Source organism: Lactuca sativa, chromosome 4 (genome assembly GCF_002870075.4).
Source record: "Lactuca sativa cultivar Salinas chromosome 4, Lsat_Salinas_v11, whole genome shotgun sequence".
Taxonomy (NCBI): Eukaryota; Viridiplantae; Streptophyta; class Magnoliopsida; order Asterales; family Asteraceae; genus Lactuca; species Lactuca sativa.
Genome location: NC_056626.2, coordinates 78,706,231 through 78,720,935, shown reverse-complemented (window position 1 = coordinate 78,720,935; position 14,705 = coordinate 78,706,231). Strand labels below are relative to the sequence as shown.

The window sequence follows — 14,705 nt, the reverse complement described above, 5'->3', positions numbered from 1 at the left end:
GGGTTAATCTTGATTTAACTGATTAATTAGTAGGTTGTTAGGATATACTTATATGGTCAATGTGGCAGCCCATTTATATAACAGTTTGTATTGAGTTGGATTAAAAACATTAACCCTTTTAAATAAACAAATTAGATTGTGTTAAAATCTTCAACCGAACCCAACGTAGTTATTTAAATAGGGATATTTTATATAGGACTCGTCACCTTTATGAATTTTTGAACCCACATTTTAAATAAATGAGTTAAAGTTGAACTCAGCATAGGTAGATCCATTGGCGGTTTATATTTAATATATTTAATTTATAAATTTAAATATAATATTAAATGAAATTTGTTTAGATTTTATTTTCTTATCCTAGTTGGGTAAGGGTTTAACTTTGCGCTTTTGTGGTATGATTTTATTAATGAACTTGTTAAAAAGTGGCCCAAGTCATTAGACCACTATCACACTATCTTTTGTCCACGTTAAAACGTACTTATTGGCTTGTTTATTGCTTGATTGGCCCTTGGTGTTATTTGATTTCTATATATAGACTGGTCGTTTGTTAAATGTTAATGCCTATTTTTGTTGAAAAGGTCGCATACCCTGTTAACATAAGTAAGAGAATTTAAATGGGCTTTCCACAATCTGAAAATGTTTGCTCTCTTTTGTTTGTGCATATTTAAGTAAGAATATTTTATATTAAAGTTGCATTTGTTACAAAAGACAAGAGTAAATAGGACAATCTTTGAGAGATTTGTATGGACATGAACTGACTAGACAAGTTTTTAGCACTAGTTTCGATGATTAAGATGAGAAATGCATTCACATGTTTTGCATAGAAAAGAGATCGAGAAGGGGCCCATACCTCACAGTTTTGAGTGTCCAATGAACACTAAACTTAATACAAAGCATGTTGTCCTTCTGTCTTGCGATATCAAACATGTCATAAATATACATAACTCACCATATCCTTATCTAGCATAGATACCAGGCACATAGGAAACAAACAAGAATTGGAATACCAATATACCATCCATTAATAGCAACCATATACTACAACTTTATTTAGAAATTATACAACACACCATTGTCTTAAATATAAGTATCTTAATATTCATCTTTCCATATATTTACATACACAAGATGCACACAAAAAGCATCATAAGGCCATTACATGATCAAGTACTACACTTTCTTGATCATTGGATATGTAAACTTATTGTATTTTAAGACCAGAAACTTCCAAAAATTTATACATATTTCATTTCCTCATGAAAAAAGCATGAGAAAACTAAGAATAGGGGATTTTGTAGTCAACATGGGAAAATCAAGAAGAGTAAGAACATCAAAGAGAGTACCTCCTCCTCTTGTTTGGTAGTGTTGTTCTTGGGGAATATTCGGGTGAGATTGATCCCTTCTCCATAACAGAAGTAAAAGCATCATGAATAGAACTAATTATATCTTCATCCATGGTGCCATTGCTGGTTTTGGTAAAATCGAAAACCATTTTTACATGGTCACCTAAAGTTGACAATTCTGCCCTCTCGATTTTGACTTTGAGGGAAGAAAGAGATCGTCTTACATCAGCTAGGAGCTCAGGGCGTTTCTTGCAACAGAAAGAAGTGTGAAAAACCAAACCTCCATTGTTGAGTTTCTCAACTTTGAGTTCATCGGTGTCTTCTGGCATGAGTAAACCTTTACTTGCATGTGTCGCATTTATTTTGAGTTGTTTTACTTGGTGGATAACTTCCGCCAGTAATGTGGCTTTGTCCATCTGTTCAAAATAACATAATCTTAGTTTGTTTGTTTCTACACGAACATATGCGTTGACTTTCAGTCAAACCGGCTACATTTAACCTCAAAATAGAACATAAGAAAATTCATGAATTTATAATTTGTTAGTATGTGTTGGTTACTATGGACATGACGATCAAAGAAAAGTTTTCTATGGCTGTTTTTCATTATGAGATGGGGAGGGCATATTCGTCTTTTGCCACATAGGGGAGATCGAGAGTGAGGAACTATCCCATTTTGTCTTTTATCAATGCCAAATTAGGGCTTATGGTTTTATAAGTATAAACGAGATGTATATAGTTTACCAAACATGTGGCGAAGTGTTCCATTAGTTTTGAGTTCACAAAGTAATAGATTTGACTTTAAAAGTCAAAGTCAATTTGTATCTCATTTCTTTGGGAACGGATGGAGCAATATTCCTAATATCATGTATTTGGTATAGCAAACGTGGAAGTAATACAGATATTAATTTACCAAAAGAGAAGAACTTATATACGTTGCTTCTTTGACTACTGAGCCTCCTTGAAATATAATATTTATATCAAACTAAGTTCAATAATCAAATAGTAAATGAAAGTGGACTAAATATATTTTAATACAATAATTGTACATATACAACATTATTTCATTGACGTGTAGATATTAATTATAGCCTGAAAAATGCCACCTTTTCAATAACAACTGACATGTAATAAATAATCCATATTAGTTATCAAAACCAATTTTCAAGAACAATATTTCTCATATTATTACGAAAATTAAACCTCTTGATTAGATGTAGAGTTCAAGTAAAAAGATAATTATTTACTTAAGTACGGTACTTAAATCATAAAGACAAAGAGAGGAACTCCATGGACACAAATCCACACCAGTTTATTATTTAGAAGGATACTTTTAACTTGAAATCTTTCGAAAAATGAAATGAAACTGTAGTTTTCACAAGACGCAAAATATTTATATGAAAAACGTTACAAACTACTTCATAGAGTCTTGCTTACGTTTATATAAAGATAACTTTGGCCATCATTAAAAGTTTAATCTGATGTGACAATGACACAATTGTAAAGCAATAGAGCTAGTTAAAATGATGACAATAACATTAACAACGATAGATAAGTTTCAGCTAACAAAGAGATATAAAATAGCAACGTACTTAATTTAATTTTTTTTGTGCATCATAGCATCCTACTTTGAGTTATTTCTATAAACATTGTGTTCTAAGGTCTTTCTTATTAGGGCATTGTAATTTGAAAAATATACAAAAATACATTTCACCAAAATATTATACTACTTTGAAAACACTATTTAGTAAAAATTGCCTTTGTATCAAGATGATATTGCAATAATTTGGTAGATTCTTTAAAGTTTCTATTTCTAAAAATGGATGCATTTTAGCTTATAACAAAACTATTATCTATTTTTCTAAAAGTAGAAATAACCCTTACCAAAAATAGAAATGCTTCCCACGTTTAGCTTGGTGGCAAAAAGAGTCATTGCATCCAAATTTAGAAAAAAAAAAAAAAAAAACCCTACTTTGACCATGAAAGATCGACATGTAGCTCGAACAATGAGGAACAATATACAAGCAAACCAAATCGAAAAGCACATAAATTATGGGAGAAACATCCAATTGCACATAAAGATTCACAAATTCATGATCAAAACTAAAATGGAGGAAAGGGCATAGACAAAAACCTTATCATTGGAGGGTACAAGACCTCGAAGGGTGTCAAGATGAGCATTAATCCTCTCCCTTCTCCTCCTCTCAGCATCACTGTGACTCTTTAAAGCAGCCAAAGATTTCTCCTCAGAAATTAATCCTATTTTCTTTCCAATCACTTTTGGCTGAGCTTTCACAAGCTCTCCTTTTTCCTCATCCAACACCAAAGATTGAGAAGATTTAGAGAACAACCCATCAACATTCTCAAAATCCCCATTGAACCCACTTAAGTTCCCCAAGAATCTATCATCCACAATGGATTCCAAGTTGGAAAATATATGATTCGGACTATAAAAATCCATTCTTGCAAATACCCTTTACAGCTATATGTATATATTTTGTTTTGCAATAGAGCGAGACACGAATATGGTATACTATGTGCGTGTGTGTGTGTGTGTGTGTTATTTATGATTATGAGCAATAAAGAGAAACTAAGGGCAACAAAGATGACGATCGTCTAAGGGTCGAGACCAGGAGGACGGATGGTGGGTGCAAACCAGAAAGAAACCATACGAAGGGGAAATCTGATGAGTTTAACAACCGAGAGAGATGTAGATGATTGTGTGTTCATATTTTCGTCCATTAGAGAGTAAAAGACAAGAGGGTTTGGTTATAGAGAAAAGTTTTTATTGAGAGAACATCCACATTTTCTTCTTGATGGTCTTGAATCTGAGCATTTCGATGTGTTGAATTGAATTTCAGTTGGAGAAATCGATGATGAATTTAGTAAGAGTGGAGGGTGGATCGAAGAATCTGGGAGTTGGAGGACCGTGTTTTTGGGAAAGCCGGAAAGAGACAAATGGGGACAGATGGGTTTGAAAAGATTTGTTCAGGAAAGTTGGAGGTGAGGCATTCAGCTCTTTTCCTTCTTCGACTTATATAATGCAGGAGAAGCCAAATGAACATGGTCCTACATACACCTAAGCAGTTGCCGACGCACAACAATAGCAAGTCAAAACCCGACCTAGTTGGTAGTTGAAACGGATATTTTAAACGGTAACGTATAGGGCCGTAAATGAACTCAATGTTCAGCGAACTGTTCATGAACCGTTCGGCGGAAAGTTCGTTTATTTCATAAATGAACGAATATAAACACAAATTTTCGTTCATTTAGTTAAACGAACGAACATGAACAACGGTCTCGTTCATTTAATGATGTTCATGAACGTTGATTTATATTGTTTATTTATGTTTTTTTTGTTCATTTATATAAGTTAATTTTATGTTTATATATGTTTAATCGTATTTGATTCATTATTATATCATATGTTTATATATGTTCAAATTATGTTTATTTATCTTTGTTTATTTATGTTCGTTCGTTTATATTCATTTAGCATGTTCATGAACATAAACGAACGAACATCAACAATATAATTTGTTAAACGAACGAATATGAACAAGAAAACTTGTTCGTTTATCCGTTCTCGTTGGTTCATTTGTTCGACTAACTTAAACAAACGAATATGAACAACTCATATTCGTGTTCGCTCGATTCTTTTACAACCCTAGTAACATATGTGAAAAGATACAACGCCAAAGCTAAAAATAGAATTAGTAAAATCTTTATATTAATTATTAAATATTTTATTCTAATTAATAACATTTTATGTATTTTAAAGTTGGTAAACAATAAATTTTATCAAATAAACATTTACTATTATTATGAATCGTATAAGGCTTTTAGTGTGTGACTTGATAGTCTCATACATAATCAGTAGTAGAGTTTAATATGTTTATTCTTTGCACACAATTCTTAAAGAGGCCCTCACTTTTGTAAGCAATATGACATCTAACTGTATCAACAGTGCTAAGCATCTACTCCAAATCATGTGTGAATTCTTTTGTCCATAATCCCCCGTCAAAATGTAATAGAAATATATGAAGTCACTTAGTTACTCATAGGTTTTCTCGAGTTAGACAAAAAATGTAATATGAATACACTAAGTCACTTTGCTGCTTCATAGGATTTCTCGAGTCATACAAGATAAGATCAGACTTTTAGTTAGATAATCTAGGTGTGTACATGCACTTCATCTTATTTAATTCTACCTAAAGGACCTACCATACATCACGCTTTAGACTCTTAGGAGAACAAATCTCTTCTTGAATATATGTCATCTTCATGAGTTTCATGATATATCTGGCAGTAGCATTTATAACTACCATGTTTTCAGATTAACGTTTGACGTACTTCAAGATATATCACTACACTCATTTAGAGCTTTACATAGTCTCATGTAGAAGGTTAATAGAATTCGTTGTATCATTTTCAAGATTCACTCAATAACATCGATCCATGAAGTGTAATCTCAAAGTAGGTCGGTTCTATTCAATCTCGTGACCATAACTGATTAAGGACCATATATATATATATATATATATATATATATATATATATATATATATATATATATATATATATATATATATATATATATATATATATATATATATATAAACTTGTAACATAATAATGCTAGATGATAAAATATTGCGTTGCGATATTAAAGATACTAAAACAAAATTGCTTAATGTTCTAAATATTTAAAATACTACAAGCATTAGCTTAGTAAACGAATATGTAAGGTTATGAAGTTATGATCAATGTGAACGTTTACGATTACAGTCTTTTCAAGCTGAGTAACCTCGAATGTAGTAATATGTTCGTTCAATATTTTAGGACTTCTATATCACTCTCATACTTTTCTATCGGTATATAGCTAGTGTTATCACAATGAACTTTCTCATCTATGTCGTTGTTGGAAAAGTTGTTTATGACGACTTATGCTAAAAAAGAACACACTTATTGATGAACCCCTTTTATCTCTTAGAGTACTATCTCATTTGGATCATCCCTCAATAGATTGATATGGCTCGAGAATATGTGTCACACATACCTTTATGCATCTCATTAAGAATTTCAATTACTTCTTATAGTGTGACACACCACACTCATGGCTCCAAACACCCCTTTCTAATTTTAAAAAAGCTATGTGTCTTATATCATTTTCGCGCTTTAAGTATTTTTTTTCTTGCTTCTTTCCTATTTTCTAAGAGTTTTCCTATATGTTGATACCTCGTGACCAGGGTTATCAATGTTGGTTATGTGTCTGTTATTGTTACGGTTTCATTTTCTTTTATGTTTTTTCCTGCAACACTTCAAGCGACATTCTTCTATAAGGTGGACAAGTGTCACTGATGCTTAAGGCGTCATCCTTTTTATTTTGTGTATTGATAGTTGTTGGACGTTAAAGTTATCCAATTCTAAGATCAATTGCTTTTATGTATTTTTTTTCTTCATTTACTCTTCTTTTGCATCATATGACTCGTTGACTTGGTTAATAACTAGAACCATTTGGTATATTCTAAAAATATGATTTAAAAATATGATTTACATCCAACTTCATTGATATCTTGAATCCACCTATTAAAACCTAGTATTATTCCTTGTTATTAGATTTTGGAAATTTAGAGTATATAAAGCAAGCCACTTCCGCCACTTACAGGATGGTTAAGGAGCATCGTGATTAAGGACCATTTATATATATATATATATATATATATATATATATATATATATATATATATATATATATATATATATATATATATATATATATATATATATGAGCTAGGTTCAAATGTTTCTAGCAAATAGTGTGTGCCTAAATGCACCAATGAGAATTCAGGATTAATTAATCATTAAATAAATTAAAAAAATGGTATAATGGTAAACTTAGTATATCTAATTATGGTAAAAATTAAGTCAATTAATCTCTCCTTAATTAGTTTAACCCTACAAAGCCAACATCCCTAACCATCGATGGCTTCCTCAAATCATTAATACCTTTGTACCTTAATTTCCACCAGAAATCGATTCATACATCCGAGCACCACCGTCGGCCTTTTATCCGCCATCATGACAGCAACTTCTAGATCCTCTATTCGACTACTCTTCTTCCTCATCTTCATGTTTGTCGCCTTCCATCCACCTGATGCCTCCATGCTTACAGATGGTGGCAAAAAATAGATTGATTGAAATAGAATGCCTGAAAGATGTTCGATTAAAGTCGTCAGAATAAGATTATGTCTTTCTTTTCATATCTGATTTTGAGTTTTTGAGCCGACAATACTGAACCATAAGACAACTATTGAACAACAAGACCACAGGTTTTATTTAATGTTTGTGTGATTCTTTTTAATCTATATTTTCTGTCGTTGGTTCTTAGTTATTGCATATACGATGACATATACTACTCTAATTTGTATTTGTGTTTTGGTTTTATTAAAAGAATGGATATAAATAACACATACTGAAGTGCACTCTATGTGTTTGTGTTTATGCCTGAGAGAAGGCAGAATGACAACTAAGACTAATGATTGATAATTATATGAATTACAATAGCAGGAATAGTGAAGCAATGTGGTTAAGAAGTTGGATGATCCTCGAGGGGGAGTCGTTCATCAGGTTTGTTTTTCTTTTTATCTGCAGCTTGATCTTGATTTCTCTTATTAATAATCAACCTGCTATCCAAGAAATTATTCCCCAATCTAAATCCGTAGAGACACATGATCATTTCTAAACCAGTGGAATTTTTATACATTAATTGTTTATCCCATTCTTAAAGAATCAGATAGTGAGAAATATCAATTCTTCTCTTTGACTTTTGAATAGATACTTTGATTATAAAAGTCTAATTCAGTAATTGGTTTGGAATTGTTTTTATACTTGTTCTTCTATGTTTTATTGTAGTGATTTTGAATATAAAAGTCAATTTATGTTAGAATCTTATTTTGCATATGCTGGCTTTAGTTGTTTTGTTTTTCTAAATCATTTGAATTGAGTAAAATTATATAAAGAAACTAAAAACTTATGAGTTTTGTAGATAATAAGAAGAAAACAAAAACTAAAAGTTGGTGTGTATTTTTTGTGGTGATGTAAGCAGGAACATGTGTTTCTCTCAAATATTCATGATTCAGATATTCTGTTGCAATTTAATATATGTTAAGATGATGCAAAATGATGAGGTAACTTATGAAAAAAAGATATGTGATACTTCATTCTCAAAGAATGAAGAAAAACAACAATATTCTTTCAGAATTTCGGGATTCAACATCCAAAAACAGCAATATTCTTTCAGAATTCAAGAATTCAAGAAGAAAACATGGAGGACGAGAGTATTCTAGCAGAATGTTGTTATTTTTTAAGAATGTTATTCATTTTTGTTGATATTCTTTAACAATATTAATAACTATATTAAAATGTATAAGACTTTTAGTCTGTAAGAATATGTATGAATTTGTATTTAAGTTCGGATGTATAAGAATATATTAGAATGTTTGTTATTTTTCAACATCTTATTCAAGAATCTTGTTTTTCTTCAATAATATTCTATTAGAATAAAATTCTGAAAGAGTATCATTTTAACAAAAAATATTCTGATAGAATAAAATCGATAAAAATTGAAATTGAATTAATTAAAAAATTCAGATTTTTTTAAATTAGGAGAATTAATCATCCCTAAAAATCCGAAAATTTCCTTTTATAAATGTAGTTAATTGTCCAAAATACCGTTTTGCTAAAAATTATGTGATTATATGGTACATGTTACCCCATTGTAATATCATACACTCTCAAATCATGTCCATTGATTAATTTCATCGGTTGTTCCAGATCTGTGCACTCTGGCACACAATACTTAGTGAAAACAAAATAACCTAAGCCATATATATATATATATATATATATATATATATATATATATATATATATATATATATATAACTTGTAACATAATAATGCTAGATGATAAAATATTGCTTTGTGATATTAAACATACTAAAACAAAATTGTTTAATGTTCTAAATATCGAAAATACTACATATCAATCAAAAGTTATTAGTACTGAGAATTCAAGTGTTCGATATATATAACTCGCATGTTTTGTTACAAGCATTAGCTTGGTAAACGAATATGTAAGGTTATGAACTTATGATCGATGTGAATGTTTATGATTACAACCTTTTTAAGTTGAGTAACCTCGAATGTAGCGATATGTTCGTTTAATATGTTAGGACTTCTAGATCACTCTCGTACCTTTTCTATCAGTATATATCTAGTGTTGTTGCAATGAGCGTCCTCATATATACCAATGTTGGAAAAGTTGTTAATGGCGAGTTATCGTAACAAAGAACACACTTATTGATGAACCCCTTTTATCTCTTAATGGTGTATGGCAGTAGTATCCCATTCAGATCATCCATGATAGATTGATATGGATCAAGAATATGTGTCACACATACCTTGATTCATCTCATTAATAATTTCAATTACTTCTTATAGCGTGACACACCGTAGTCATGGCTCCAAATACCCCTTTCTAATTTTAGAAAAGCTATGTGTCTTATATCGTTTTCACACTTTAAGTATTTTTTTCTCTTGCTCTTTCTAATTTCCAAGAGTTTTCCTGTATGTAGATACCCCGTGATCAGGGTTATCAATGTTGGTTACGTGTCTGTTATTGTGAGGGTTTCATTTTCTTTTATGTTTTTTCCTGCAACACTTCAAGCGACATCCATTTGTAAGGTGGACAAGTGTCACTGATGCTTAAGGCGTCATCCTTTTATTTTGTATATTGATAGTTGTTGTAGGTTAAAGTTATCCAATTCTTGATCAATTGCTTTTATGTATTTTTTTCTTCATTTACTCTTCTTTTGCAGCATATGACTCGTTGACTTGGTTAGTAACTAGAACCCATTTGGTATATTCTAAAAATATGATTTGAAAATTATGATTTACATCCAACTTCTTTGATATCTTAATCCAACTTCTTTGATATCTTGAATCCACCTATTAAAACCAAGTATTATTCCTCGTTATTAAAATTTAGAGTATATAAAATAAGTCACTTCCTCTCCTTACAGGATGGTTAAGGACCATCTTGATTAAGGACCATATAGATAAATTTAATATATATATATATATATATATATATATATATATATATATATATATATATATATATATATATATATATATATATATATATATATATATATATATGTAAACTTGTAACATAATAGTGCTAGATGATAAAATATTTCTTTGCGATATTAAACATACTAAAACAAAATTGTTTAATGTTCTATATATCTAAAATACTACATATTAATCAAAAGCTATTAGTACTAAGAATTTAAGTGTTCGATATACAACTCACATGTTTTGCTACATGCATTAGCTTAGTAAACGAATATGTAAGGTTATTAACTTATGATCATTGTGAACGTTTACGATTATAGCCTTTTCAGGCTGAGTAACCTCGAATGTAGCGATATGTTCGTTTAATATGTTAGGACTTCTAGATCAATATCATACCTTTTCTATCGTTATATATCTAGTGTTTTCGCAATGAACTTCATCATCTATACCATTGTTAGAAAAGTTGTTTATGGCGAGTTATGCTAACAATGAACACACTTATTGATGAACCCATTTTATCTCTTAGTGGTGTAGGGCAGTAGTATCCTATTCAGATTATCCCTCGATAGATTGATATGGCTCAAGGATATGTGTCACACATACCTTTATGCATCTCATTAAGAATTTCAATTACTTCTTATAGTGTGATACACCATACTCATGGATCCAAACACCCCTTTCTAATTTTAGAAAAGCTAGGTGACTTATATCATTTTCATAATTTAAGTATTTTTTTTGCTTGCTTCTTTCCTATTTTCCAAGAGTTTTCCTGTATGTAGATACCCCGTGACCTTGGTTATCAATGGTGGTTATGTGTTTGTTATTGTGAGAGTTTCATTTTTTTTATGTTTTTTCCTGTAACACTTCAAGCAACGTCCTTATGTAAGGTGGACAAGTATCACTGATGATTAAGGCGTCATCCTTTTTATTTTGTATATTGATACTTGTTGGACGTTAAAGTTATCCAATTCTTACATCAATTGCTTTTATGTATTTTTTTCTTCATTTACTTTTCTTTTGCATCATATGACTCGTTGACTTGGTTAGTAACTAGAACCCATTTGGTATATTCTAAAAATATGATTTACATCCAACTTCTTTGATATCTTGAAGCCACCTATTAAGACCTAGTATTATCCTCTTTATTAGATTTTGGAAATTTAGAGTATATAAATTAAGTCACTTCCTCCCTTTACAGGATGGTTAGGACGCTTCTTTCCCTTGATCCCTACAATCTTGAGACCCACTCTATGTAAAGTAATTTTTGGTCGAGTACTACTAGAGTCACTTAGTTTTGGTACTTTGAATTTGTTAACATGTCGGCCAAGTCTTATGCATTGATGCTTGTTCTTGGTTTGTAAATGATATCATATTCCCCTAACTTTGTAACCCATTTTATTAGGTGTCTTGATTTTCTATTTTCAGCAATATATTTTTTTATAGGTTGGGTATTTTTTATGCATATGGGACGACCCTATAAGTACCTAAGTAACTTTTTCATAGTGTAAACTAAGTTTAAAATCAACTTTTCAAGTAGAGGATAATTTTGTGTTGTGTTTTAACAGCCCAAAAAATGGATAAAAAATTTCATTTTCAAATAGGAAATTACACTCATAAATTCTTTCCTATGTCCATTACAAAATAAACATATCCAATTATTAGAGTCACATTGTTAGTAAGTGTAGAAAATAGTGGAGAATGGATGTTGCGCCATCAAGTCGGGACCTTCCTCTTAGTACCGGAAGTACCTGAAACCACAATACAACCTGTAAGCAAAAGTTTAGTGAGTTCCCCATAACATGCAATCGCAAAATACCACACAGCATACATACGATTTCCATGGGCTACCCTCATGGTCTTTTCCCCGGAATGCCATGGGCTACCCCCATGGTCTAATACCCAAGTGTCAAGGGCACCCCATGGTCTTCCACGCCATAGGCTACCCCATGGTATTCCATGCCATGGGGGTAGATTTCCATGGGCTACCCTCATGGTCTTTTCCCTGGAATGCCATGGGCTACCCCCATGGTCTAATACCCAAGTGTCAAGGGCTACCCCATGGTCTTCCACGCCATAGGCTACCCCATGGTATTCCATGCCATGGGCTACCCCCATGGTCTTCCATACAAGTGCCACGGGCTACCCCCGAGGTCTTTCAGACAAGAAAACCCATAGACAACTAGTATTCCACATGTCAAGTAATGTGTCGGCATTAGGGCCTTCGACCTATTGGTATAGTGAGAAAATTCACCTCCCAATCTGAATAATAGCTGATGAGGTCCCGACTCTGAAACTCAGCTCTAACCAACTCCAAATCATCAAATAAAAATTCTCAAGTATAATCCAGAATACCCAAAATACACCGCTATGGGTCAAACTAAGTCAAACGATCAAAAAGTCAAGAAAAGTCAAATTAGCTGACCGCTACGTTATGGTAACCTTGTACCACGTCGTGGTGCCGATATAGCAAAACAGTCGCGATCCACCCCGCAATCACATTATGGTGGCTTTGTTACGTCGTTGTAACAGGAGCTTCAGCAACTTAATGCATTCAACCACTTAGTTAACTCCAAAGGGTCTCCAACTCAGATCTAGACCAAAATAGCATCTAGATGGATAAAGTTTCCAACTTTATCTAATAGAACTCACCAAAGTGTTTAGATCTCAATTTAAGATCCAAAACACTTCATGGCTTAAGCAATAATTATCCAACCCAATAGGTTTCTTAACCAAAAACTTCAAAAGAGTCTCTAACATCAAACATACCATAAAAATTAGTGCTTTTCAGTCATGCATGTCTAATGCATGTCTTAAACTCTTATTAGGTCAAAATAAGGCAAAAGAGGAAGATTCCATGCATGGTCTCAAAACTCGATTCTAAGTTAGATCCAAAGAGTCAAATGCTCCAAATGGCTAGGAGATTCATAAAGTTGCAAACTTTATGAAGTTCAACCATCCAAGGAAACAAGCAAAGAGAAAACTTCGATTTATGTGCCACCTCTAAAATCGTCTGTCTCATCCCACCTGATTCCTAAACCCAAACCCTATCGTATTAAGTCAATAACCCCCGAATGTCTCTAAGAAACAATGGAAACTGCCCTCTAATTCGCTCAGTCTTCCAATGTTCCTACTTCAATCCTTCTACCTGAGCCTCTTTGATCAAATCTATCAAGGGTGAAGTAACAGTCGTCTTCAAACAAATATCTCGGATCGAAGAGCACACCGCCTAACGACTCAAAGCATCAGCCACTACATTGGTCTTCCAGGGTGGGACAAAATCTCGCAGTCATAGTCTTTTACTACATTTAACCACCTCTGTTGCCGCATATTCAAGTTCGGTTGATCCATCAAACACTTCAAACTCTTATGATCGTTGTAGATAGTGCATTGGACCCTATACAAGTAGTGCCTCCAGATTTTGAGGACAAACACCACCGCCCCCAATTTCAAATCATGTGTGGGATAATTAGGCTCATGAGGCTTCATTTGCCTCGAGGCGTAAGCAATCACATGTCCTCTTTACATAAGGACAACTCCCAATCCCGAAATAGAAGCATCGCAATAAACCACAAAATCATCCAATTCCTCAGGTAACGCGAGAATCGGGGCCTCACACAATCTCTGTCTTAGAGTAACAAAGGCTAACTGTTGATCCGGGCCCCACTGAAAGCTCACATTCTTCTTGGTCACTCAGGTCAACGACACTGTAATCTTAGAGAAATCCTGAATAAATTTACAATAATACCATGCAACACCCAAGAAACTCCGAATCTCAGATGCGTTCTTCGGAGCTTCCCAACGCATCACAACCTCGATCTTAGCCGGGTCCACCAAGATTCCATCGTGGTTGATAATGTGCCCTAGAAAATGCACCTCAAGGAATCAAAACTCGTATTTAGAGAATTTTATATACAACCTTTCCCTCCTCAAGGTCTTCAACACCTCTAGCAAACGCTGCTCATGCTACTCCTTAGTCTTGGAGTAGACCAGAAAATCATTAACAAAAACAATCATAGACCGATCCAGCATCGGCCTACAAACCTGGTTCATGAGATCCATGAACATTGTTGGTGCATTAGTGAACCCAAAAGGCATCACTACATATTCTTCTATCCTCAGAAGTGGGTAACGATTCTTCATAGTTAGCTTGTTCAATTCCCGACAATCGATACACATCCTACTTGAACTGTCCTTTTTTCACGAATAGGATCGGTGCTCCCT

General features: G+C 32.7%; 1 protein-coding gene across 1 annotated transcript; it reads right to left on the bottom strand.

The window, feature by feature from the left end:
• Positions 1–1,021: 1,021 nt before the first annotated feature.
• On the bottom strand, positions 1,022–4,361 carry LOC111884890 (transcription factor bHLH30). The gene is made up of 2 exons (XM_023881187.3): positions 3,475–4,361; positions 1,022–1,759 (listed from the first exon to the last, which is right to left on the bottom strand). The coding sequence occupies exons 1-2, from the start codon at positions 3,799–3,801 to the stop codon at positions 1,331–1,333; spliced, it is 756 nt and encodes a 251-aa protein (XP_023736955.1). The 5' UTR covers positions 3,802–4,361; the 3' UTR covers positions 1,022–1,330.
• Between the last annotated feature and the right edge of the window lie 10,344 nt (positions 4,362–14,705).